Source organism: Rhipicephalus microplus, chromosome 3, assembly GCF_043290135.1.
Source record: "Rhipicephalus microplus isolate Deutch F79 chromosome 3, USDA_Rmic, whole genome shotgun sequence".
Taxonomy (NCBI): Eukaryota; Metazoa; Arthropoda; class Arachnida; order Ixodida; family Ixodidae; genus Rhipicephalus; species Rhipicephalus microplus.
This window is the reverse complement of record NC_134702.1, coordinates 32767721-32795623: the sequence shown is the minus strand read 5'-3', so window position 1 is coordinate 32795623 and position 27903 is coordinate 32767721. Positions and strand designations below refer to the sequence as shown.

General features: G+C 47.9%; 1 protein-coding gene across 6 annotated transcripts in view; it reads left to right on the top strand.

The window, feature by feature from the left end:
* LOC119176890 (uncharacterized) overlaps positions 1-27139 on the top strand; it is a 326865-nt gene extending 299726 nt beyond the window's left edge. For 2 of the 6 annotated variants that reach the window (XM_075889209.1, XM_075889208.1), the window contains 5 exons: positions 5570-5599; positions 8877-8906; positions 17849-18015; positions 19610-20058; positions 26457-27139. In XM_075889209.1, coding sequence (XP_075745324.1) covers positions 5570-5599; positions 8877-8906; positions 17849-18015; positions 19610-20058; positions 26457-26694 — 914 coding nt within the window. In that variant the 3' untranslated portion in view covers positions 26695-27139. The remainder of the gene's footprint in view (positions 1-5569; positions 5600-8876; positions 8907-17848; positions 18016-19609; positions 20059-26456) is intronic. The other 4 variants (XM_037428235.2, XM_075889210.1, XM_037428242.2 and 1 more) reach the window with 2 other exon arrangements.
* Positions 27140-27903: the final 764 nt, after the last annotated feature.

The following is a 27903-nucleotide window of genomic DNA, read 5'->3' as shown; positions in this document are numbered from 1 at the left end:
CCGAGAAAAGCGCGTACCTGTCGCTTCGTTTTTGGGGCGGGTGCAGCTTGGATTTTGTCAAGAGTCTTTCCCAGTGGAGCAAGCATGTTTTGTCCAATGTGATGTCCCAGGAAATCAATCTCCTTCATTCCCAACTCACACTTGCTCGGTCTCACGGTCAACCCGGCAGCCTGAATTCGAGCGAAGAGTTGTCTGAGAGTGGATAGGTGTTCCTCCCAGGTCGTGCTTGTTATGAGTACGTCGTCGTAGTAATGTTCAACGCCCGGGATTCCCTCAGTGACTAGTCGCATCAGCCGGGCGAACACGGCGGGTGCCGTTTTGATCCCGAAAGGCATGTAGCAAAACTGGTAGAGACCGGATTTTGTCGAAAACGCAGTTTTAGGTCTCGACTGCTGGGAGAGTGGGATTTGCCAGTAGCCCTTAACAAAATCTAACTTAGAGAAGTATCTTTTGTTTGTGGCACTGGCAAAAACGGCATCTGCCCTAGGCATGGGCTCTGCATCGGCTATCATGAGGTTGTTCAGGCGCCGGAAATCGACTACAAACCGCTTGGTTTTGTCTGGTTTGTCCACAAGCAACACTGGGGAATTATAGGGCGATTTCGAGACTTCAATTATGCCCAGTGTTTTCATTTGCTGTACCTCGGCCTCGATGTCTTTAGTCGTAGCAAAAGGTAACGGGTACTGTTTGACGTGGACTGGGGACTCCGTCACTGTCTCGAGGTGGCACTCCACCCAATCTGTCTTGCCCGGGACATTCGAAAATATTTTAGAGTGCGCTTTCATGGTTTTCTCCAACTCCTCCTTTTGTTGGTCCGTCAAACTTGGGCAGATCTTGACGTCAGTAATCCCTTCTGTCTGCACGAACTCCGGCACTGGTAGTTCCTGTTCATCCCCATTGTCAATAACCCCTACGATGGCTTGGCATTGATGTGGCGCATCTTGGTTCGTTTCCCGCTCCGCATACTTCTTCAGCAAATTGGCATGGAAAATTTTCGGCCCGCCCGGCGTCTTTATGGAGTAATCGAAGTCCCCAATTTTCGCCTGCACTTCGAAGGGCCCCTTCCAATGCAGCAAGAGTTTATTTTTGTCTGTTGGGAGCAGGATGAGAACCTTATCTCCTGGTTGGAATACTCTATCCCTTGATCTTCGATTGTAGTGCTTAGCGTAGCGTACTCCCGCCCTTCGGAGTTCTTCGTGAGCTAGGCGGCACGTCTCTTCTAGACGATTTCGGAGATCCAATACGTACTGGTAAGTTGTCTTCAGCTCATCGTCCAGCTCCTGGTTCGTCCAAACTTCCTTTAAGATCGCCAGGGGTCCCCGGACATGTCGGCCGTACAGAAGCTCGAACGGTGAAAAGCCGAGACTTGCCTGGGGAACCTCTCTGTACGCGAACAGCAACGGACCCAGGAATCTGTCCCAGTTTTTTGGTTTCTCCGCACACATTCTTTTGAGCATAGTCTTCAGGGTGCCATTAAATTTTTCCACCATCCCGTTAGCCATCGGGTGGTAAGGGGTGGTATGGAGTTGGCGCACCGATAGAAGTCGTGCCACTTCCTTCATTAACTCCGACGTGAAATTCGAGCCCCGATCACTTAGGATTTCCCTCGGTACACCAAAACGGGAGAACATCTCCACGAGGGCCTCTGCGACTCGTTCGGTCTCTATGCCAGGTAGTGCAACTGCCTCCGGATAGCGCGTGGCGCAATCGACTAGAGTCAAGATATAGCGGTTTCCTTGACCAGATGGGGGTCGGATAGGGCCTACTATATCAATAGCTACCCTTTTAAAGGGGGTGTCTATGACGGGGGACTGGCCGAGTGACACGTGTGGCACCCTTCCTTTTGGCACAGTTCGCTGGCAGATATCACAAGATGCCACGAACCGTTTCACGTCGGCTGTGACACCGGGCCAGAAGAATTCTTCCTGAATTCTGTCCTTGGTTTTCTCGGCCCCCAAGTGCCCCGCCATTATCCCATCGTGGGCTAGCTTCATAACAGCCTCTCGGTGGTTCTTCGGCACCAAGAGCTGTCGTATCCGCCGACCACTCCTCTCCGTATAGTACCGGTAGAGCAGTCCATCTTCCTGCTTGAACATTATCGCGCATCTACTATTACGGCATCTGAGGTCCTTGTCGATTTGCGCAAAGCAGGGTTTTAACGACTCGTCCTGGCTTTGTTCCTCGGCATAGCTGAAGCTCGGGTCCTCTTCGGAATTGGGTGCAGGGAGGGGCTGGAATGGCTTCGACTGGGCTTTGGTCTGTGCTCGGGTTGCAACTGCGACTACATCCTCGTCGGCCGTGGCTGGTTGGTCGTGAGGGTTTGCAATCGATGGTAGATCGATTTCTGGGTCCTCTTCCAGTGGTTCGGGTTGGTCTGGCGAACGGGCGCCCTCGATGTTCCCCACGATTACGTCATACAATGGATCATCCATACAGAAGGCAGAAACAATCCCACTGTAGAAGGGCGTCTCGATCCTGACCTTGGCCTCAGGCAGCCTCATGACCGAACGGTCGACGGTGTAAATCAGGCTGGTCTGGCCCGTGAGTTCATCGTCGCGGACTAGGTCTCTTCGTACTATTACAGTGGAGCACCCAGTGTCTCTCAAAACGTCTACACGCCTTCCCGCCACTTTTCCGGCCATCACAGGCATTCCCTTCGTAGCACCCGTTTGTTGTTTTGTCAATACAGCACCCACAATAGGGATTTTCTCCCCATTTTTCAACTCTACGAATCCATCGGTGACGTCATCAACGGTTTTTGGTGCCACTTGTGCACAGGATACCTGGTGAGTTTGACTCGCTCCGTTACGACATGCGTCTGCCTTGTGCCCAGTCTGACCACATTTGAAACATTTTACAACCGTGGTGCTCGAGAAGTTAGTTCGGCAGTGGCTAGCACGGTGACCCACTCGGTTACACAGAAAACATCGCGGAATTTTCTCCGGTGCACGCTTCTTTTCCTCGGGAGCCGATTTCTTCGAATCCTCGGGACATTCCTTCTTGACTTTGGCCAAATTAGTGCCACCTTGCGCTTCCAAGAATTGATCAGCTAATTCAAGCATGTCTTCAAGTGACTTAGCTCTCCTCTCTTTCAAATACAGCGACAGGCTTGGGTGGCAACTAGTAAGAAATTGTTCTCTAATTAGGAGCTCTCTAAGCTCATCGTACTCCTGTGCTGTCCCTGAAAGTTCAATCCATCTGTCGAAATAATGGCTAAGTCGGGCGGCATACTGCGTAGCCGTCTCACCATCAGCTGGCTTTCCTGTCCGAAATCTGTCCCGGAACCCTTCCACAGTGAATCTAAATCGCTTCAACAAAGCAGCTTTCACCTTTGCATAGTTGGCTGCATCGGTCGGCGTCAGCCTACCGTACACACTGAGCGCTTCACCACTCAAGCAAGTACTCAAAGCAGTTGCCCATTGATGTTCCGGCCAATTCTGGCTCTTCGCAATCGTCTCAAATCGGTGGAGGTACGCGTCTAGGTCGTCCTTCCTTTCATCAAACGCTACGAGCAGCTTGCTTGGGTTCAAGCGGAAGCCGTGATCCTCTCGTTCGCTGCTTTCCACTCTAGCTTGGACCGGAGTTTCACTTCGCTGTTGCAAACGGAGCCGCTCGAGTTCTATCTCGTGCTGTCGCTGCCGTTCCCTTTCCTCTCTTTCTTCTTTCGCCCTTTCAGCTGCCAACCTCTCTCTCTCCAGCTCCAACTTCAATTGCTGCTCTCGTTCTTCCTTCAGCTGTCGCTCTTTTGCCTCTCTTTCTTCTTTCAGCTGTCGCTCCTTTGCTTCTCTTTCTTCTCTGGCTCTCTCTTTTTCTTCTTTTTCCTTCTGGGTGACCCACTTCCGTAGTTCGGCGCCAGAAAGACCCATCTTTTCACCAAGAGCAACTAACTTTTCGAGATCCATTGTGTCTCGCAACTCGCAACTAAAACCTTGCCGCGTGCAAAAAGTATCTGCCTAAATCAGTCTATCGGAACACTCTCCTGCACTCGTTAACGAGAACACACAAAATCGTTCCGATAGCACTATCAACAACTCGAGGCTCTTTCTCACTACTTTGGACACACTGTGCACCAAAAGGTCCTGTCGCGGACGCCAGATTAATTGTCACACCTGTCCCGTTTATTAGGGAGGCGATCGCCGGGCTAATTCCAAGAGCCGAAGTATCGGCCCCCCGAACCGCACCACGAAAGCGTGGACAATTTAGAAGTGGTCCTTATTGGTGCGCCAGCGGACGCCGGCTGTGGCCCAAAGAACAAGACAGAGCCGAGAGATGATAAACAAACAAAATTATATTCTCATTAACGGCAGATCAAAAACAATACACACGTATGCACACTCCACAATAGTTACATACAATACGTCACCAAACAGACAATGTACTACACAGTACAATCAACCACACTTGAAACAACGGACACAGACAACAATACGCACTACGATGCAGTCACATGCATTGAACAACCAAGACACTTAAGGACTAAAGAGATAGAAAACCTATTCAGTCCAAAGTCCTTGGAACAAAAGTCTGAATGATACTCTTCCGAGAATCACTCACTCAAAGTCCAGCGTTGTTGTCGTTCCGCAGCTCTCTGGAGTTTCTCTTCCAGGAAACCTCCCGTCTTCAATTGGCCACTCTTCAAACTTCAACTTCTTCGCCGGAACCCGTCGGCTTCACACACGCAGCTGTTGCCCGCGTCTTCGCTCGATAGCGGTAAACCCACGCTCTTGCCTGTAGCTCGAGCCGTCCCTACGGACCACAAACTTCGCCGACTACACGGCGGAATTCCTACGCGCTCTGGCGTTAACTTCCGTCACCACCTGCTTTCTCGTCTCGGCCGCTCGATTAAATACCTTCCGCGCCACTTTCCAGAATTTTCTCGTCCTTTCGTCGGCGCGATACGCAGCGAAGGCTGGAGAGAGGCGAGACGGTTTGTCAGCCCTCCGCGTCGGGTGACTCAGCTCGGCGTAGCCACGCCTCCTTCGTTCTGGAAATTTCTAGCGCTTGCCCGGCCGCCGCTGTGGGGTGAGGAGGTTCGTCTGCGAAGCCGTGCTTCTGCGGGGAGAGCGCGCGCCCGGGAGCCTTGGATGTTTGCTTTCCTTTTTTTTTTTTCTTTTTACCTTGCGGCGTTTCTACCGCCCGTTGTCGCAAGGATTTGGCGGCGCGCTCTCTTTTTAGCGCTCGTTCTGTGACACCGGTACATTCCGGTCACGATCGACATGCCCATTATCAGGGTTACACTGCATTCTCGATATGAAAGTGGCCAGCGCCGAGTTTTCAAGGAAGAAAGCGCACGCAAGCCTGATGACGATTACTGTTGTGGGACAAGAAGGCACCCTTTTTACTCGATATTTTTTTTTAGTGTACTTCAATGTTCGTGATTTTTTAAAGTAGTAAGCCAGACCACATGAAACGTTTTTCTATAATACCAAGTACTCGGCGAATGCCTCTGGGAGAGGAAAAAAAGTTGAAGTGGGTACCATTATTGGACGCCTGCAGAGACGTCGACATTGCTGCTTATTTGACATTGTCTTCTTATTTCCTTTTTCTTCCCGTTCCTTCCCTGCCACAGCCCCAAGGCGCGTGCGGTTCTCACGATTCGGTAAGCTTCTACGTAGAAGATAAGACTGGAATAACTCTCGAGAAATAACCAGTGCTTTCCCGCTTGCGAAGCAGTTCTCCGAAAGTGTTGGACGAACTCTATGGGGGCGGGCACACGCTCGCGATTTCGCAAGCGGTAACGATGGTGGCGCACGCGAGGACTGCAATAATTGTCTCCTTTAAAATGTGGTGCTGAGAGACTGAATGGTTGAAGCCCGGTGAATAAGCGGCTATAGGAGGAGTAGGGGCAAACGTAGACGAGCACTCTTATTTGCTACCCTCATTATATGGCCGGTAATTTTCCGGTATTACGGAATGTCTACTAGATCAAACCGCATTGCTTTTTTTTAATTCTTATTTGCTATTTGGCTGCCACACTTCTGAATCTTATGCGGGTGGGTAAAACGTAAGGACGGCCGAGTCATTGGTCTGTCCTTGTCTTGTTTTTATTTTGTTTGTTTTTTCATAAGAGAAAAGGCGTTCTAAAATTTAAAAGGCGAAGTGTTTTTGTGAGTCGAATTTCTTCTGCCTGCTAGAATGCAACGATAAAGTGACGGGACCGGTTGTGACGTCACCTCAATATTTTCGCACAGTTCGCTGTGACTTTGCAGACCGTGGCCACGTCTCTCGCTTAAGCATTGTTGAAAGGCTGAATAATGAACAAAAAAAGGACTTTGTCTGAGATTTGAAAACCAACTCGACAAGTTTAGACAGACATTTCACATCCATGGTCAAAGAATGTCCGTATGGGCGCAAAAAAAAAATAATAAGAAAGCTGTAAATAGTAAAATTTCGACGACATGTAGCGTGTGTTCCGACGCCTTAGTGTGTGTGCGGCAGTCGGGAATAGGCGCATTCTTCAATTTCTAGGCGATTATGTCGTGTTTCTGCTAACAAACAAATGACACTAGTTATTTAAAACTCTATGTAGCCCATTCAGCACAGGACTTCCGTTTATATTCCTTTTAGTTATAAGGAAGTAATAAAATACTTGAAAGTACGTAATCGGTGCCCGTACGCATGCGCGTCCCGCGAAACGTTCGAGTAGTGTGCCCGCCCTTTCGTCTGTGTTAACTTAACACGAACTAACCTGTTTTAATAGCTTTACGTTTAACCAAAATTATAACGAGCAGCCTGTCTGATTGTGTCTTGTGTCCGTAAATCTTGCCTGTACCTATAACAAGCGGATGTTTTCTTTTTCTTTATATGTCGGCAGCTTACGTATACGTAGCAACAGAATTACGAAGAATCAACGTACGCTTGTTTACTACTGCCATTTATCCTGCGATTAATGCCTGCAACCGAATGGCAGTGCCAAATGAGATTACGGATGGATTAGGTAAAAGGTAAAAAGCATTCCGAGGTTAATTAAACACCGATTTCCTCTATTCAAGAATATAGCGGGATAATTCTAGGGAAACTACGTTGCTAAGGCATGCTGCCCGCGGATCAATTACCACGTATGTATCGCCGGGTGCGGGGATATTAAAAGACCGCAATGGAATTGCATTGTTCCTTTTATTTTCTACTATTTATTCATTTCGTCCTTAATTAGCCCGAGTAGTATAGACGTTGTAAACCACTAGTAGAACCTTTTTCCAAGTTATGGTCTGCGCTGCACTCAACTCCCATCTAGTTTCGTATAGCGCTGCTTGTTCTTCCGATTAGTTACGTGCGGCAAGCTAACGTAGTTGGCTTACCGTTCCCCGCAGTTTTGTTTTGCGTAGTGGCACTATCGCGAGCTGCACTGTATTTTGGGAAGTGTTGCCGCTTTTTTTTCCTCACCCATATTACGTTGTGTTAGTGTTGCTTAATAGTGAGCAGTAGTGGTGTTCTTTTTTACTATTCTGATTTCTGGTTAGCTGCTTAAACGCTCAACACGCACCAATTCAGTTTATCCATCTAATCTGTAGCTTTTCAGGCTGAATCATGCATTGTGCCCTAGGTTGTTGTTTTTTTTTCGCTCTTTTTGCCCACAATGAAGATTAGCTTACATTGAGACGGCCCAGCAGTAAGATCAGCTAGCACATCTTTGTGAAATTTCCGTGTGAGGTAGCCAGTGCTTATAAGCGTCGTCGTTATACCGAAACACAACCCGCAATCTTTTATAGCTAAAATATGCCGTGTGAGCCTGCATGCGAAGCATAAGGGTAGGCATACAAGTGAACAAGCGACTCCCTGATAATGAATATGGTAGAAACACTGTTATTAAACTTAGCTTAATCTCGTGTTCGCTTTACTGCCTAGAAGTATTCCTTCTCGCAGCTTAATTCATGCTATATTCTCCCAAAACTGCACGAAGCTTATACATTTTCTGCGCTTTCCACAGAATCTATATTTTTTTCACTCGTTGTGCTGGTACCAACTGCGAAAAAGCTTGCAATAGTATCGATATGAACTTTATATGATGGCGTTTAGGTAGGTTCGCGGAAGTAGTGTTGAGGTCAAGGACGTCGTAAACTCAAATAGTGACTAAGATAGCTGAAGGAATCCGTCAGTTCAATCTCCAGTGAATGAATCAGCCGAAAAGACGTGCTCCTTGATAACGTAATAGAGCGGTTGACTGGGCTAGTTGGTATGGCATACTTGGGTTTTTAGCAGCGCGAAAAATGCACAAAAGCTTGTCTCGTCCCTTTCTTGTCTTTTGTGCATTTTTCGCGCTGCTAAAAACCCAAGTCCTTGATAACGTTTTATTATATTTCTTTTTTTTAATTCGCAGTCCCCGAGAATCAGATTGGTCAGACCGCAGTAATTCAGAGTGAAACACTTAAATGCTGAAGTATTGAAAAAAGTAAAAAAACCCGCAATAAAACAAAATGTTGAATCAGTGCACAGGCTTGAGTGACCAGCGTTTTGATTATTCGAACTCGTTCCTCTCGGCAGCCAAGGTTGTTACGCTAGGACAAGTGGTGTTATTCTGGGCACTGCCGAATTCTGCCGTATTGTCGGATTTCACGATAGCGGCATTTAAGCCAATCGGAAAGGTCGTAGCGACGCTCTGGACCAATCAGCAAAGACCAATGGTGGAATTCGACAACTCGGCCGAGTTTAACAATGTCCAGAATAACACCCAATCATGCAGTACTCAGGGACTGCGTTGCAGATCTTTGCAAGAAACTAGAATGCAGGGTAGCTCTTTTTTTTCTCTTTCTCTTTTATTTTTTATTTAAAGCGACTCATCGGGAGGGTTCTGCCCCCTTTTTTGTGTGTGTGTGCTCTGTTCCTTCTAATTGCCGGCGTGTCAATAACCCTGTGGTCTTCCCTTGCCCACCGGAAAGTTCCCCGGCTGACAAAAAGTTGCAACGACGGTAAGACACGCGACCATAGCTACCCAGTTTGGTGTCGCTGTGCACTCATGTCGCGCCCGTCGTTGTCGCCTGTCTGTGTCTGCATGGGCTGACCGTTGCACGACGCACTCACTGGTGGTTTGTGGGCGCATGACGATTTGAGGCGGACGAAGAACAAAAACAAAAAAAAAATGCTACGCGGGATTACCTAATGAATTATTCAATCAACGGCCACCTCATTCCGTTACAACTGTTTGATATGCACGTATCGCTCAAGCAGAATTGTACGTGTACTGTTCGCTATAGATTCTATAAATATAGATTATATAGATATAGATTACAGTCAAGAAGCTGCTGATGAGGATGACGTTGATCGTTGTTGCCACCGCGTTTGAAAGGGGGTGGCGTTGCCTATAGACGTCGAGTAGTACTTCACATGGCTCCTTTAGGGCAGAGAGAGAGAAATGCTTTAATGAAATACGGAATATGATAGCTTTGTTATTCACCTCACATCGCTACCTCGGTTGCTGGGTTACGGTTTTCACACATACGCTGGTAAGCGCATAACTGCACATACAGCCATGTGCAGAAGTGTACATTGCACTATTTACAAAGTTTCGTTGAGGCTCGTGGCCCTCAAAAACATGAACAGTGTTTTCGTGCAGCGCAACACAAAGGTGGTGCTTTGCCAAGGGCCGAGAATATGCCACAGTAGTTCCCGTTTAAGGTGTAATGCCGCCATTAGACACTGTCACTGTGATGTGTATTGCAAGCAGTTATCTGCAGTCACACAAAACATGTTGCATGACTTCTGGGACGTCGCATAAAATCATATCGACGTGTCGGATAGTTTAACCATGCTCTTGAAGTAGTTTGTATAGGCTATCTTTTGCCCGACTTGGTGTAACCATATTTGATCTCGTCTCGGCGCATGTAGTAGTCATACAATACATCTGTTTTGTATAGATGTTTGTACTTGTGTCTTGCATCTGTCCAAAGGGATCGTTGGAGCCATCTAAAAATACCGTGTACAGATAGACTAACCAGACGGAAACGTTGGCGACATCTTGCATCGCTTTTAGCTACCACAACTCTTTAAAAAAGGACGTAATGCGTTACTTTTATCGTCGTAAAAAAATGTTTAAAATCCTCTACATGGCATTTTAAATTGCGTAGTTGCCACCAGAAAGCCCGAATCGCATCGTGCGTGAACTACATTGCATTTGTGTCTAAAACTCTTCGTTACCAAAAGTGATCCGTATATACTGCTCCTGATAGGCCAAGAACTGCGCACGACGCATTTACAACAGTTCGTTCACAGTACCTCGCACCACAGGAACACTTAAGTGTGATCTGTTTGACAGCGCGATAGTCACTAGATGGCGTCGCTTCTTCAAACGCAATTGCTAGCTTCTACACCTGTGGGGTTTACGAGAGGCTAATGATGTTAACCTTCAGCTCTGTTTCATGTGATATGTGTTCCTCATTAATGAGAGTTCTTAATCATTCATGCTTAAATTCTCCGAATGTGGCAGTTACTTTGCGTTTCGCCATGTATAGTACGATCTTGGACATTCACTGTATAGGGCAGGGTGCTATAGATATCTTTCTGTTTGACAGCGTGATAGCCACTAGATAGCGTCGCCTCTTCAAACGCAATTGCTCGCTTCTACACCTGTGGTGTTTACGAGAGGCTAATGATGTTAACCTTCAGCTCTGTTTCATGTGATATGTGTTCCTCATTAATGAGAGTTCTTAATCATTCATGCTTAAATTCCCCGAATGTGGCAGTTACTTTGCGTTTCGCCACGTATAGTACGATCTTGGACATTTACTGTATAGGGCAGAGTGCTATAGATATATTTCATGCCGTCATCTCACCCTGTGCGCGCTGACATATGCTATGACTGACTAAATATAGCCCACATGTGCGTTTCAAGTGAGTAAAATTGCATAGTTCATCTCGATCGTGACTACGAAGTTCCCACTTAATGACCCGTGCATTGACGTATTCAACGTCTTGAGTGAACGTTGATATCGGGACGTTGTTCTGTCCACGTCCTGTCGTAAGGCATATAGACGTGTTTACTTCTACGAGAAGATGTTTATAGATGTTAAAAATTTACCCTGTATTTTATCAACCCCCCTGTACTTATTGTAGGATCATCCGCGAAACTCGGACGAGCACAGGAAAGAATGAAGCAGACAAAAACAGCGCACTTTGAGCAGGTGCGGAAATTGCGCAACCCTGTACTGCCGTATGTATCGAGTATCGATTAATTAAGCCCCGCGCTGTACGTTCGTTCTACTGGAGAAAGAAAGAGCGGACCGACCATGGAGCGACTAACATTCCGTTCTCTCGAAGTACGCGTTTTGTTCTTCGTCAGCTCACAAAGAACAGCGGTGGTTCGCGTTTATTGCGTTAATTTGCCTGAATGTCGCGCAGAACGCATGTTGCCTCTTCAAACGCGCTGTTCTACAAGATCGCGCTCACACTTGCAGACGACGACTCTGGAATGAACTGGAAACATTAATTTGCGTCCTATACATAAATACCACATGCTGTCGCGGAAGATTTTACTCTAACAACATTTTACAGGATGTTTATATCATATGATCACATTATCGCTATCTAAATGCAGCTTGCGTGGGTTGATTTCCGCGAGTAGTTCTAAGAAAGCCACGATAAATTGATTTGGGCGAAACGTTACCTATAGGCGAAACCTCGGATGTGCTGAAACCTTGTAACCCTTAATAGCGCAGCCGTGATGCGAACCGTCTCTTAACTGAACTTGATACATGTTTTTGTTTTTTGTTTTTCAACACTGCAGCCGTGCTGTGTTTGTTATAAGATGAGCGGTTACAGTTGACTACTTTATGGTCAGCGACTAGTGACTACAATAATCCTTGAATGTACACAGCGGTTTCACGAGACATTCGCCGACTCCCTTGGCTATATGGCTGCCTCCCTTGCGCGCAAGCACGATGGCCCGCATCGATTTTGCATAAGATGGGCTTTTTGTGTGGCTAAGTTTTGACCTAAAGCGCTTGTATGAAATTTGCAGTCACTGATGTTTTTTTTTTTTTTTTCCCTCCTTCGTTTTCTGTTTTCTTGAAGTTTAGTCAATATACATGGGACATGCTGTGAGTGCGCGTTTACAGGGTGTCTCGCGTAACTTCAGCCAGAGTTTTAAAAAATGCCGGAACACGTAATTATGACTCGACCAATTGCATGTTGGTCACCACTGCATGGACTTAGTCAAACTATTTTTTGTTTTCTCAAATATTGTTTAATTAGATCTGTTTAATCAGGCTTTTGAAGAAACGAAGATGGATTAAAAATTTCAATGAGAAAGTTGTAGATCGCTTTGCGAAACGTCCGATTAGATAGTGTTGAACTTTATATCTGTTTGGTATTAATTGTTTTTCTGCTAATTACAAATGCCCGCGAAATACAAAAAAATACCACGTGACAAACCCACTCGTGCACCAGTACGTACAACGATTATAGTGCTCCCTAACGTTCCGCGTACGAACGACCATAGCATTTTCCCCATTGTGCTGTCTCGGCAGGGCTGCAACGATGGTGGTGGCTTTACGATGAACACGTTTTGCTATCGGCCACAAAAACAATAACCGCTGTGACTGCTTATCGCTGTCATGAACCGGTGCGAGGGAATTAAGCGTGTCGTTCGCACGCGGAACGTTAGAGAGCACTAGAATCAACGTGTGCACTGACGCACGAGTGGGTTTGTCATGGGGTATTTTTTGTATTTCGTGGGCATTTGTAATTAGCAGAAAAACACTTATGCTTAACAGATATACAGTGCAAAACTAACTATTTCGACGTTTTGCAAACCGATCTACAACTTTCTCATCGAAATTTTTTCCATCTTCGTTCCCTCAAAGCCCCTCCGCGGTGGTCTAGTGGCTAAGGTACTCACTCGGCTGCTGACCCGCAGGGCGCGGGTTCGAATCCCGGCTGCGGTGGCTGCATTTCCGATGGAGGCGGAAATGTTGTAGGCACGTGTGCTCAGATTTGGGTGCACGTTAAAGAACCCCAGGTGGTCTGTTTCCAAAGCCCTCCACTACGGCGTCTCTCATAATCATATAGTGGTTTTGGGACGTTAAACCCCACATATCAATCAATCAATCGTTCCCACAAAAGTTATCTAAAACAAACCTAATTAAACAATATTTGAGAATACAAAACAATAGATTGACTTAGTCCAGGCAGCGGTGAGCTACATGCATATGGTCGCGTCGTGATTACGTGTTCCGGCATATTTTTTTAACTCTGGCTAAAGTTACGTGGGACACCCTGTATATGCACGCGTTCTGTTTCATGCAATAGCTTTATAGGGGTTAGGATAAGCGCCCTGAAGCGATGAGTGTTTCCTTAGCAATGGCTGTTAGTGTTGAAGAGGCATCATGCGAATACCTATATATACCCAAATCAGATGAAACCTCGCTGAACGAGCGCCCGATTGTATTGCACTGACCGCACGCTTTCCTTGTTTGCAGCATGGTTGTATGTCATCGAATGTTGCCTGCTTATAATAACTTCGGTGGCGGGAATGTTTCGCACTGTCTGGCCATTTGCGTTTTTTTGTACTTGTTTCTTCGTCTGTCCTAATTGTTTGTTTGATTGAGATACATGTGTATTCACCCATTGTTGTTGCTCACGACGTAACTGCGCATACCACCGCGGCGTGTCGCGAGTATGCAAATTGTGAAAATGTATATCGCTGTATGTGTACGTGCGTGCCACGTTGTTCTTTCAATGTACTTTGATGTACTCAGTGTGGAACCGTTTTTGCCCTTTTTTTTCTTTCCTATGCTTTAGCTTTTAAAGCAAAGACGCACCGTATACTGAACCAAATACCCGTTAAGTGAAACCTGTCGATTTCAAGTTCGTCCACGTTCCTAAATTCATATTTCTAAAACCTACGTGTATCTACATGTATGAAAGGTCGGGAAAGATATCGCGAAAGAAGTCATAAAAGCATTCATTCTGGGCATGTCACGATATTTCTTTGGCTTCTATGTGGCGGCTGTGCGTGAATACCAGTCAATACGTGGTTGCAACGTTCATGGCTGCCGTTCGTCAGATGACTAGTCAACTTATGGTAACAATGTACGTTTACTTTTACCTTTACTGCTTATATAACGCCTAAAAGGAGGGCAAGCACGCGGTACGAAGAATATGGTTTGAACCCTGTTTTCTACAGGCTTTTGTTTCAGTACACGGTGTATATTCTAATATAGGATTAAGAATATGATCAGATATGACCGTTTGATGAAACTTGACTGCGGCGTTGGCTGCAACGCAGCGACGGCTTGGCCTGTCTCTTTTTTTCTTTTTTTCTTGTAAACCGCTATCCCTTGCAGTTCAAAGGAGTGGGTCGGAAAACGTTGAGAGATGGGTTTGCTTGTGGAGCCTCTGTATTGATTTTATTTACCGCACGCGTTGGCAAAATTATTTTAAGAGTCACGTGCACGCACCCACACGTACACGTGTTCAGCTTACTTTTTTTTCCATGGTATTTATTAAAGTACTTGGGCAATAAAGACAAAATCAAGCGAACAAAAGTACAATCAAATCGCGAGAGTAAGCGTTCAAGCGTTACTCATAAACACTGAATGGCTAACACAGCGCGAGTTCCTCACATGGAGAGTTCGTCACATCGTGTTATACAAACAAAAAAGGGGTGAGGTCAAACAGTTCTCTAAGACGGAGTACCAGTCCGGTCTAAAGTCTAGCTCGTCGTAAATGTTTTTTAGGTGGATAGCCATTTGAATGAAGTGTGCGCTTGAAGAGGTGGTGGTGTTCAGCTTACAGATAGCTCAGGGCATGCATTGACACGTTTGCGTGCGCCCCATCTTCCAACCGAACGTCGGTGACCCGATTTCGTTCGCTGGATTTCTTGTTCGTCGGTTTACTCAACAATACCCGATTGCTGCGACGTCTGTGAGTTGATCATGGCGTCCCGCGTACCTCTAAAGCCATTGACTGCTCTTAACAAAGTAGCGCTGAAAGCAAAAAAAAAACAAAAAAACAGCCAGATCCATGTGCGTAGGCGTTCGTGTCAGTTCCAGTGATAAAGTACGAGATAAGTTCAGGTGAAACTTTCTCCGCTGGCTTCCTGGTGGCTTGAGCGATAAATGCTAGAGAGAAATTCGGGACGGGCCGCTAGAAGGCTTGGTTAAAGGGTCTTTGTGTATAGGCAGCGCCTCCTCTATTTTATCAATGCCAGCCAGATGCACCCGATTCAGCCGTTCACCATTTTCTCTTCTCGCCTTTTCCTGGTCTCGCCCGTCGCCTAGCCTTCGCGTGCGCTCGGCAGTCATGGGGAAGAGGGCCCCTTATGCGGGGTGCCTTACCGAGAATGATGCAAAGTAATGTTTTGTTCAGTTGTGTACAGATCCGTGGGGCGGCGTCTTGCACCCCTCGCGATTAAAGTCCCCGGATATTTTTTAGGAAAGTACCGCCGTTCTTTTAACCGAACCCCCACGCCACGCACCCTCCTCTCCCGCCTCTCGCCTCTCGGGCAGCCACGATCATCACGCGTGTTATCAACGTGACATAGTATTATTTCAAGCTGGTCGGTGTGCCCTCGCGATCTCTGACGACAGCGTAGCTCCCGTCCACCGGTTCGCCCTCCGCGGTCTCCTGACGCCGTGCAGCTCTCGCATTGTGGCGCCCCGTCCTTGGACTGCTTCGACCGGATCCCAACTTTCCCATCTCCTTCTATTTTCCGTCGCTTGCCTTCTCTACCCCTTCATCTATTTGCTTCTATTCTTTTTATCCCTCCTTCCCCCCTCTCCTATAAGGCACTGCGCCGTGTCGCCCTTAGGCAGACTGAAATCGGGTGCCTTTTTCCTCTTTCTTACAACCACCCCCACCATAGTATTTTTCATAGGAAAGTGACGCGAGCCGGTTCATGGCGCCGGCGCCCGCTCGGTGGCCGTTCGGGAGAGGATGTAGATAAGGTTGGGACACTTAAGAGAGGATACGGAGGAGACTCTTGGTACTTTTTTATATTAGGAGACTTTACTCGTGAAAGTATTGTACAACAACCTCGGAAAGGAGCAGCGCTTCCAGATAGGTAATAGTGCACTTGAAGTTGTAAAAGACTATGTCTACTTAGGGCAGGTAATAACCGCAGAGCCTAACCATGAGATTGAAGTAACTAGAAGAATAAGAATGGGGTGGAGCACATTCGGCAAGCACTCTCAAATTATGGCAGGTAGATTGCCACTATCCCTCAAAAGGAAGGTATATAACAGCTGTATCTTGCTGGTACTTAGCTACGGAGCAGAAACCTGGAGACTTACAAAGGTTCAGCTTAAATTGAGAACGACGCAGCGAGCAATGGAAAGAAAAATGGTAGGTTTAACCTTAAGAGACAAGAAGAGAGCAGAGTGGATTAGGGGACAAACGGGGGTTAAGGATATCATAGTTGAAATAAAGAAGAGGAAATGGACATGGGCTGGGCATGTAGCTCGTAGACAGGATAACCGCTGGTCATTAAGGGTAACTAACTGGATTCCCAGAGAAGGGAAGCGGGTTAGGGGGAGACAGAAGGTTAGGTGGGCAGATGATTAAGAAGTTTGCGGGTATAAATTGGCAGCAGCAAGCACAGGACCGGGTTAACTGGCAGAAGATGGGAGAGGCCTTTGTCCTGCAGTGGACGTAGTCAGGCTGATGAGGATGAGGAGGAGGAGGACTCGTGATCACAACATTGGCGGTCACGCTGGCCTTGTAAGCGGTGCGGTGTGTTGAGCTATCGTGTCGCCGTTCGCGGCGATACGTGGGCGACCAATTTAAAGCCCCTTTAAACTAATCGGGAAGCGTCGCTGCAACTAAACTGCGTGCGCCGACTTCAAGAGCGCTGTGATGCAGCGGGGGCATTGCTTCGAGACACAAAGAAAACGCCCGAAGGAACAAATCTGACCAACGGATGATATTGGAGTGGGGAACGCGTCTGTCCTATCTCCGGGGGAAAGCGCTCGGAAGCACGTGTGACGCTAATATGCAGCGCGACCCGTCAAATAGCGCCGCATCATGACCACTCCCTGAATTAAGGGTGGACCGACGGACCCCGGTATAGGAAGCGCGTGTTGGCACTGGCATTGAAATAAAGGAGGCGTTGGTACACGGCAAGACACAATGCACGTCCGACCTTGATGCCTTGCCTTCGCATCACGACGTCGTTTTACACTTATTAATATTATTAGAGGAAAATGATGCAAGGTGCTGATATAGCCTTACCAACGCGCTTTCACTCTCGATGACCACATATTATCTCATTGAAGTGATTGATTGATTGATTGATTGATTGATTGATTGATTGATTGATTAAATTCTCGTGGCCAGGAATAGGACCTACTATCTTGAGCTCACTATATTGCGACGTCGTAGTTACAGGGCTACCAAAGTATGTCGTTGGTAAACGTAAATTTACATACTTAAGATTAAAGAGAAAGCGGGTGCAGGTCGCCTATAGATGTGCTTCGAGTGCATGATGGATGCCTCATTGAACTCACAGAAGAATGGCTCGAGTGGGACGGGAACACGCAGAGTCGAAAGCAGCTGGAGATCAGGTCGAATGATGGGATTAAAAGAGCTCGCACCCGCGTTCGTTCTGCGGGGGACCTAAATGCGAATGCGACGCTCATCAACCTGAGCGTCCTTTACAAAAAATCTTTGAGCGAACGAAACGAAGCGGGTACATTCAGGCCACCAATGTTTGTCGACTCGCGAAGTGAGCGAAAGAAGCGAGATAACGTCGGTGTCCTTCGCACCACTTCGTGTCCGAAAGTCTCTCTGCGCCGCAGTGCCTCGCCGTCGATGCGCTACAGCCCGTGGCACTCTGCGCTACGCGCTCTGCTGCGATGATGTTCGTGCCACCGCTCGCGCTGATCAGGCAACGTGTTGTCCGCGGTCTCGCCTATTCCAGCGGATCAAGTACGCGCCGCGTCGCAAAGCGCCGAGGTCGGGACGGCAGAGAAGCGCAGGCACACGGTCGGGGCAATGTTCTCGAGGTCCTTCCACCAGGACTCGGTCGAAGCCGAGGACCCAACCAAGCTCCTGGTGAAGGCACTCAACGAAAACCCCTACCACAAGGTACGTTTGTTTCGTCTATGTATACACACAATACCTCTTTACAGAGCCCTTAATTTGTAAACATTTGCGTTAAACCTGATGCGAAACATATGAAACGTAATCGTGGAAAATTATGTGTGGGTGAACTTTTTTCAACTTGACCGTAACGCGAGCACGTCTGGTGGTTTGTGTAACGCCACTGTGATACCCGCAGTGTTTAGGGGTGGTGCCGGGTGTGATCACGGGGCTTGGGCTCCGGACCTCGCCCCATTTCATTCAAACTTTTCCTCCCCCCCCCCCCCCCAAGAGCAGACTTGGTCAAAACACTAAATGAACAAGTTCCCCGTCTCCCGTGCTGCATGCCTCCTCTCAAAGGAACTCGCTTGTGCATGCCCCCACCGCAGTAAACAAATCGGGGCGCCGCCCCGACTGGTCTCCTCGGGTAGCTTTAGTGCCGTTTCATGGTCCAGAAATATTTCTCTGAGACAAGCCTCGGTGTTATTTAGTTTCTTCGTGTGTACGCTATAGCACGCAATTTTACAGATGTGATGTATCGTCTTCTTGTAGGGCAGTCAAGCCTAAGACGCAGCCAATGATTTCATTTCCCAACGCACAATTAGAAGCTTACGGTTCCTTTGCTCGCATAGCGCTTTGCGGTGCACACGGATGCGACTGCACTGATGGGGTTTTGCGAAAAACATTCGGCATCGCGAAGACACCGTCCTCTAAAGCTCATTGCCGCACTCTCCCGCCAATAGCAGCAGGAGCCAATGAAACTCCGTCTACAATAGTCATAAATGCGCTTGAGTCCCACGTTGAGCTCTCAAGAGCATATATATAACCAAAGGCGCTCGAGGAGCGTGGTCAGTTTGTGATCTTTGCCTAAACCTTGAGGTGTACGTTACATCTACTTAAGTTCCTCCTGACGCCTCATAAGGTGGGAGAACGGAAATTTAGTTACATCTACTTAAGTTCCTCCTGACGCCTCATAAGGTGGGAGAACGAATTTTAGATTGATCGAAATGGTCGAGCTGCTGAAGCCGACGTGTCGACAACACGACTTGTCCAGCTCGCTGGGGAAGTCTCCTTGTCGGAGCGTTGGATTTTACGGCATCCCTTTTTCGATGACTGTAAACCACTAGCTCAAACAGTGTATGACTACTCACATATATGTGCATAACAGACTGCTAACAATACTTGGCTAACAGGCCATTGCTACGGTAAATGGTTCTTATTCCCTGTTATCGCTTAGCTCAATGCCACTGCATCGGGAAGAGGAGGAGGAGCGGGAAGGATGAAATGCAAGCAGACGCGCAAGTGGTTCACTTAGGGAGGCGCTGGCTAGGGTGACGGGATGAAAGGATTTAAAGAAAGACGGGAAAACGAACCAACAGGGTACATGGCGGCACTTGGCTATTACATGTCTACAAGCAATTGCTTAAGCCAACTAGTCCTTTTTAAAAACTATTCCCACGTCCCCTTGGTGGCCTGCGACGCATAGTACCAGGATCCGAGGATCTTCCAAAAACTGTCTGCCATCCGCTTTGTTCAGCGCGGTGCGAATAGCGTTGTCTTTGGTTGCAAAGATTTTCGTCCCTCCTTCGTGCGAACGCAGTACCACCAGCGCTACAACCCGAACCTGGTGGGCGACGAGCATCAGGAGCTGGAGGCCCACTTGCGGGCTCGCCGCCGGCGTGCTCACCGGCTAACGCTGGCCACCATGGCCAGCGAGATGAGTTCGGCCGAGATGAGCGTCGAGGGCAGCCGCGGCAACCTGGCGCCGCCGTCTCCGGGCGCCACGGTGCTCAGTCCCGTGACGGTGGGACCGGGAGGGACAACGACTCCCGGCGGAGGAGGGGACGTGGCGGCCACAGTCGCCGCCGCCGCCGCACTGTCGGCAGGCGTCGAGCAGCTGGCCGACGGGCGGCCCCTGACTGCTGCGCAGTTCCGCCGCGCCTCCACGACGCTCCAGAAGAGCGCCTACACCTGGCTGAGCCTGGCCCACCGGCGCCACTCCATGATGCGCCGCAACAAGGCGGGTTCCGTGGACGGACGCTCGCTCAGGTGAGAAGAAATGACTGTCAGGACCGAATTCGGGGCATTATAACCCGAATTCGGGTTATTTACGCCGAAACCTTCGTCGTTGTCCCACTAACATTCGCAAAATGTCATACCTAACTTTCGTCCGCCCGCAACTTGAATATGCCTCATCTGTTTGGTCCCCTTCCGCTCAGTATCAAATTAACATGCTGGAAACAATCCAGAACAGAGCCACCCGTTACATTTCTAGAAACTATGACATCAATTCCAGTGTGACTCAGCTTAAACTCCATCATTCCCTCCAAGCATTAAATGTTCGTCGTCACGTGTCCTTGTTATGCCTATTTCATAAGTACGTCTACAGTAACAAAACATCGTCGTTGCACCTTCAACGCCCGCTCTACACGTCACGCAGATTACATAACCATCTCAGCTTCACTCGCATTTTTGGAAACACGAACGCGTTCAACACATCCGCACTACCACAAGCCATCCGCATGTGGAATGATCTTCCCGACGATATCGCCTCTGATAGCAACCCCAACACGTTTCGGCAAAAAGTTCAGACGCATTTCCTTAATATCTCATCTTGACGTTCTTTTACTTCTTTTCCGAGGGTTTTTATGTTACGGAGTGTTTTTATATACTTCATCGCCATGTTTACGTATTGCTGACTTATTGCTTTGTTATTTTTTTTGTTATTACTAACCGACATTGTACCGTTTTTATTTTGAAATTTACATGCGATTTTTCACTGTAACCCCCCTTACTCAATGCCTTCTGGCCTGTAAGGTATTTTCAATAAATAAATAAATTGGTAGCGTGGAGAAAGCTGGGAGAACAGCCTATGCTAAGTCTGCACCATACGTACCTTAACTCAGTCGGAGCTGTCCTTTCCATTGTTCAAAGTGTAGAGTTAAGGTCTCAGAGTTTCTTGGCAATGGCGGCCTATTATTCTTAACTGCCTACTTCCCGGATAACTTCTGCAGGAGAACCAAAAGCAGAGTGTTGTGAGAAACACATCATTCGTTAATTATCAGTCAGTTGTGAAGTTTGTTTTCTGTGGGACTCGACCAGTGAGAAGGAGAGGAGGGGGTGACATGCTGAGGGTAAACTTGCACCCCACCCCCAATAACGTAGACCCTTGCGCTATAGACGTGGACATCCTGTTATCAATACTGGCGGTTCATCCTCTCCTTACACAACACGTTTAAGCGCTGCTGGAGTCACAAACGTGTCGGAAGACGTCAGTCCAGCTATCTAAGCACCACGTCTCTACTTCTGAAGTACATTTGTACGAACGTTGGTTACACAAACTGTTCAGTTATACGAACTTTGTTAAGTCTCCCGCCGAAGCACCGTGAGACCCAATGTTAACGCATATCAGTTTATCAAAATCAGTGCAGGGTACATTTCAATTCCAATCCAACGCCTCTTGCATCATATCGATAAGAAATCGTCTTAAATATTGGGTACACACAGCGTTTCGGGTTTTAAGGACAATGTCACCTGTGACTCCCGTGTAGACCAGTGGCGGATCCAGAGGGGGGGGGGCGGTAGGAGCGATCCACCTCCCCCAAACCCTGTCAGCACCCCCCCCCCCCCTTTCTTCAGTGCTTACTGCTCATATACTATCCTCAATTAAGACAAATGAGCGGGACCACTTTGAGCACACATTAACAGTGTTTATGCTTTAAGAAAGTTTTTTGGTAGTAAAAACAAAAAATAATGACCGCGCCCCCCTTTTCATTGTTACTGAAAGCGACCGCCCCCCCCCCCCCCCCCAAATGAGTAGCTGTATCCACCCCTGCCGTAGACATGTGCCACTCTTTCTAAAAAGTGAGGCCCTTCGCTTGCCAGCAGAGTGTTATGGCGGAGGAGGTTCATGAGAGCTTGGACACAGTGACTCAATTCACGACCACTGCAGTTCTAAGTGCAGCAAAATACTACTGTATTTTTCAAAACATTTAAAATAAGCACTAAGCTGCATTCAAATAAGCGGCATATCTTTTATTTACTGCCTTAAAATGGGAAAGTCACAAGTTTTTTTTTTCTTTCTCCTTTTTTGAGAAAGAATATTATATTGACGTTATCAGCGCAACCATCCTTTTTTCTGATAATTAGGGGGGGGGGGGGGGGGGGGGCTCTCCCTCTCGCGCGCGAGCTTATGCCTACGTCCTTACGAAGCGTCCGATAAAGAATGTCGACGATTCAGTATGCACTGACGGCGCTGCAGTGCTCGTCTCGAGTTCGACTCTGGAACAGTATCGGAGTCAGATATATCAACCGCACACCATATTAGGACCTTCGCGAGTGCGTGTTGTGGTACAGCTGCCGAAGGTACACAGTCAAGCTGAGGCGCGGGGGTGTGGGATCGGCGCACTATTGAAAGAGTACGCCTTTGTTTACCGAGTTGGGTGCTGCTCGCCGGACGCCTGTGATCTCTACCTGTCTCGTACGTGCAAGCTCTGCGAGGGCGCTTCGTCTTTTTTTTTTTTTTGTTCCCGCAATGGCGCTTCGTATTTCTTTTTCCCACAATCGCCGCGCGCGTGTTCGCCCAACGCTAGCGCCGTGAGCTGTCGCGCCGTCGTGCCGTTTGCGTGCACGCTGCAGCTCTAGTAGACGTCTCTAGCTGCGGCTGCAGTGAATGTCGATAGACGAACGCGGGTGCAAGTCCCGAGTCATAAGAATAAGTAGTCGAGAACGTGCGTCGCACCGTTCTGTGAACGAGGTCACCTTGCGTGCACACTGCACGAGTATATTTACACGAGCCCACTTTCATTTAATTTCATTTCATTTATTTTACCCTCAATCGCATATAGCTTTACAAAGGGGAGTGGGGTACAGAAAAATAATAAACTATAAACAAGAGCGAACATAGTAGCACCAAAATAATAAAGATTACAAGACATGAAAATTTGATGTTAGGCAATACACTGAATGTATTGTATCATCAAAAACATGGGGGAAACAGAGTGCAATAATTTATATGTACAGTATACACTTCACGCGTCATCACGTAAGTACTCCTGTATTGTAGAAGAAAACGAGTCATGATTTGACATGGAAACCATGTCTGAGAGAAGGTGGTTCCAGTCGTTGGATGTGCGTGGGACGAAGGAATGATGGAAAGTGTTAGTGCGGCAGCTAATGACGTGTTCCCTCATGTTGATAATCTAAACGAGCTGAGTAATAGGATGGAGTGGTAATGAACTGAGCTTTTGAAAGTGGACATCACCTGCCATGCTAACTGTAACATCGGTATAACCGGTGTTTGCTATAACCGTGTCGTAGAGTAAAGTGACGAGCAAACAAGGAGGTGGGTTTGGGTGCACTGGCAAAGCTGCTGCTATAGCGGGAATGTGGTTACACGTCCTTATCCGTCGGCGGGAAGCGGGTGTAAAAGGCACACTTCTCCTCACCCCGTCGTGGACAGTGGCCTAGCCAGGGAGCGACACACCGGGCCTGCACCCTCCCCCATTTTCTTCCCGTGGCATGTAGAGAACAACAAAAAAAAAAAAAAAACCACCGCCACATAAAGTGAATGATGTTAGAGGAGCTTGCTTCGAACTGAGTGGGTAAACCCAAGGAGGATTAAAAAAAAAAAATACTGGAATGGAAATGATTGCCCAGGAGTGAAGCCGTGCCTATTGAAAGATGGCGGCTACGGTGGCCATCTTACTAGGGGCATGGTAAAGTAACACCATTCGGCGCTTAAGAACAGAGCGTTTTCCTCGCACGCCCAACGAGTTTAATGTGGAAACTTTTTCGGGTCACACAGTGCTCCAAGTGCGTCATAGTGTTTCTAATTTTCCTTAGTAAGCCTCTAGTTGGAGGCAAAGTTTTTTGGAGATTTAGTCCCCCATACTCGTTTCTGTGTGTTATTTCGTCGGGAACAACTGCCTTTTAATATACAACTAACGTAGCACTTGCATTAACATATCAAAGCCACTTGATCTTTAAGTGGGCACTACCAGAAAAAAAAAACATCTTTCTGCCATTTTGGCAGTGACAAAAGCTGGCTTCACTTCTGCTGGCAAGGAATTGAGGGAGATTCCACGCCAGCAATTGTTTTAATCCTGCTAGGGTAAACCGCGAATATTAGGCACACATTTCCTGCCATCATATATAGACGTGACAACGGTGTTGTATATCCCTGGCTGTCGCTGCAGGGTATTGGCAACGAGCCCGCCGAGCTGCTGCCTTGGCTCCTGAGGTGTTCATGCGGCCGAGCGCTAACGAAGAGTGTGCACTGTGTGTGCTCCCGGCGAAGAGAAAGGAAGCACACGTACTGAGAGTTGTGTGTGCCGGATGGGTGGATGGATTGGCATGGCTGTACCCTTTAGATCGGGCGGCGGCTAACGGCACCTAGCTGCGATACTTAGTTAACCAACAACTAGGTATATCTTTTTTCCGTTAATTAGTGAAGTTGAGGACTGGTACTTTGCAGTGAAGGATTTAATTCTCAATCGTGCCTTGAGTTTAGCCAGCAATCATAACCTCCTTCTAGTTATTTCTACCCGCGTAAAGTCTATTTTGCCCTCGCTGTTCCTAAAACCCAGTGCTTTGAAAAACTATGCGCCGTCATCCTGAACTATAGGGTGAAGCCCTTTACAGAACATTATCAGGTGTTTGCCAGTTCCCTCCACCTCTCCACACTCCTACTATCCACTAGATGGCGCGCCACCGGATGGATGGATGGATATGGCTGTACCCTTTAGATCGGGTGGTGGCTAGCGCCACCAAGCCTTAATACTTAATGAACCAAAAACTAGATTTATTTTTTTCTTTAAAAAGTTATTTTGAGGATTCGTGCTTTGCAGATGGCGCGCCGCCGCATTGAGCGGCGGCGCGCCATCTAGTGGGCATTGCTGGAATCACCGCCGGACAAGGCACGAGCATAAGAAGCTTGCCAAATAAGCTCCTGAAATGTCACTCTGCCACATCTTCCTGCCAGCCTCGAAATCAATATTTCCGGAAAACAGTATTATCTATAACCACAATAACAATATTCATATCCACAATATTATCCATATCCACAATATTATCCATATCCACAATATCCGGAAAACAGTATTTCTGCCCCTACTCCTGGACATACAGAATTGTGCTGACGCCCATTTGCGTGTGCACACCTCGCCTCCTCTTTCCGACCCCTGACTGCAGGACCTCGCTTCTTGTGCGAGACGCCGGACGCACAGCTACCAGAAGCGTAGACAGAAAGTTTTTTTTTTTGTTTTCTTTTTTTTCGGGATTAAGGAGTCACTCCAGCTAGCACTTTCATTATATGTAAAGTGAGGGCTGGGCTGTAAGATGCGATCGGGAGAAAAAAAAAGGGGGGGGGGGGAGGGGGTGGCACGGGCCCGATGTGCCACCCCCTGGCTACGCCACCGACAGCTACCGATGCTTCACTGACCCTTGCGACTAGCTCTCGCGCTGTTTATCAATCATCCACCGTATGCGGCGGCGGTATTATTTCCAATATGCCCTGCTATCTCGCTGAGTCTCCCGCCACTGCTGCCGGACCCATACCGCCGGTTATGCTCAATATATTTCGCACCGTAGCGGCCGCGCTGTCACCGATCGTACCTCGCGCTCGCACAGAGTTCTTCAATCATATTAGTTGCAAAACTGCGTTCCGGAACCCGAACGTGCCCAAGGCTGCTTCTGCGCGGCCTGTAGCAAGGGAGCCCCCATGTGCGCGCCGACTCCGTTCGGGCGGCGCGCTGACGAAGACTCCGTAGCGGCCCGCAGATTGTTTCGCCATCTAAGAGCAGCCATATAAACTAGTACAATGCCGCGACGGCATCCCTGCGTCCACTCCTCGGAAGCAACGCTAGCGTCGTTGCAAGCGCGTTTATTTTTAGTTGTTATTTGTATCAGCCGATGACGCGACAATCGGCAATCTCCCCCCTTTCTTCCGAGACTTTCGGCCGATGGCAAGTTCGAATTTCGATACACCGGGCCTATGGAGAGTTTCGGGATTCATATGACTGAAAAACTTTGGGCTCACCAGCATCCCGTGCTTCCCGTAAATGCTTATGAATGCACGCATGTTAGGCATGTAATAATGAAATGGCAAAACATTTCGTTCTCACAGCTGTATCCCGTCTGTCTTGAATTTTGGTGTCCCGTTGCAAGAAAAGCACTTACAATCTAGAAGTGGGACCGCTTCATTGGTGCTCGTATTGCCATAGCATTTCATGGGCAGTGCACAGTGGCGCTCATGCCAGTGCTGGATTAATTAAGCCTGTGGCGTAGGGCCATGAAGCTTCGAGCACACCCCACAACTTCCAGGAGTATTATTCAATCATGCTAATGCTTTCAGTGCATCTTCTTTTGATGAAATTGCCAGTATTGTCTTTTTAAATATGCACAAATTTGTGGTCAACTTCACTTTTATCGCTCACCTCCATTCTCAGGTCAAGCCTGAAGCTGGAGCGCCAGAGCGCAGTGACAGAAGACGTGTCGGACGACAATGCCGAACACGCCAAGAGCGAGTCGAGCTCCACACAGGCCCATTCTCGCGAAGGCAGCCAGTCTTTGCAGCTGTCCGTGGCACAGCAGCCATCTGATGTGCACGAACCCGGAGCTGAACCAGCATCTGCTAGTGAGGACAGCAAGTCGCCCGAAGAAAAGACTAAGGAGACTTGCTTCTAGTGTACGCTGCCCAGGTCCTAACATGCTGGAGCAAGCCTCAACAACCCTTTTGGCCACTGCGGAAATTGCCTTCCGTTTCGGCCTAGACGGATAACGTTTCCCAGTCTCCAGTTGGGTGTTCGCTCTAGCCTTTCTTTCAATATGAGGGCGACACGAGCTACCAAGGATTTACAATGGGCCAAGCCCTGTAAACTGGCCACACCACTTTTATATTAACGTGTAAGGTGCAACGGCGAGTGGGCAACAACTTCACGTACATCAGCTGGAGCCCCTCCATTTCCCTACACTTTAGGTACTGTGGCGACACTGAATTCTGCCAGCTGCTATAGAACTGGATTTTTGTGTTTTAAGTACACGACCCTGGCAAAGGCCATTGACGTTACACTAGCAAACATCATGGCAGGTCATTGTTCTCAGGCGAGAGCAGTCTGTATGTGAGGTCACAGGTAAAGGAATGCATGGCTCATCCAACATTTTCCAATGTGTCATGCTTGTGTTTAGGCTTTTCTTTTTGTTTATGAGGCAGTATTTTGATGTCTACCAGGAATCACTAGGTCTCATTTGAATATGCTCATTGTCAATTGCTTTCATCTTTCTCATCCACAGAACATCTTTCTTGTAGAGAACTTTGCCTCAAAACACATGCAGAAGCACCAGAGGTGATCAGCTGCTGCTCTGCATCATCTCCGTTGCACAAAGTTATGGGTCAACATTGCAAAGTTAAAGATTGCACTTGAGCATGAAACAACGAATGAGTGCTGCAACAAGTTCGATGAAAGAAATTTTCGCGCAGTTTTGACCGCCACGTAGCTCACGAAAGTTCAGCTTGATGTCTGGGTGTCAAAGGAAGGAGTGGGAGGACATAGCAGCTTTGCAGCTGCCGTCACCTAAGGTGTTTGTGCGATTGTTTTGGCTTCCAGCTAACTGCATCTTTGAAGTGGGAACTTGGCTCTGCTCCAGAGCACAGAGCTGTCACGTAGTTGTACGACTGCTCCTCTCGTGTTGCGAGGGGTGCAGTCCCCACTTCCGTTTGTTACAAACTTTAGAAAAAACCCCCTCCTCGAAGTGAAAGAGTGCAAACAGAAGCCAGGCTTCTGATCTGGAGGACTTCGGACCACTATGCGTGCGACAATATGCCTTGTTAAACTTCATCCCAAAACCAGCGCGAGGTCTGGCGCGTCGTTTGAAACCGAACTGAAATTGCGCACA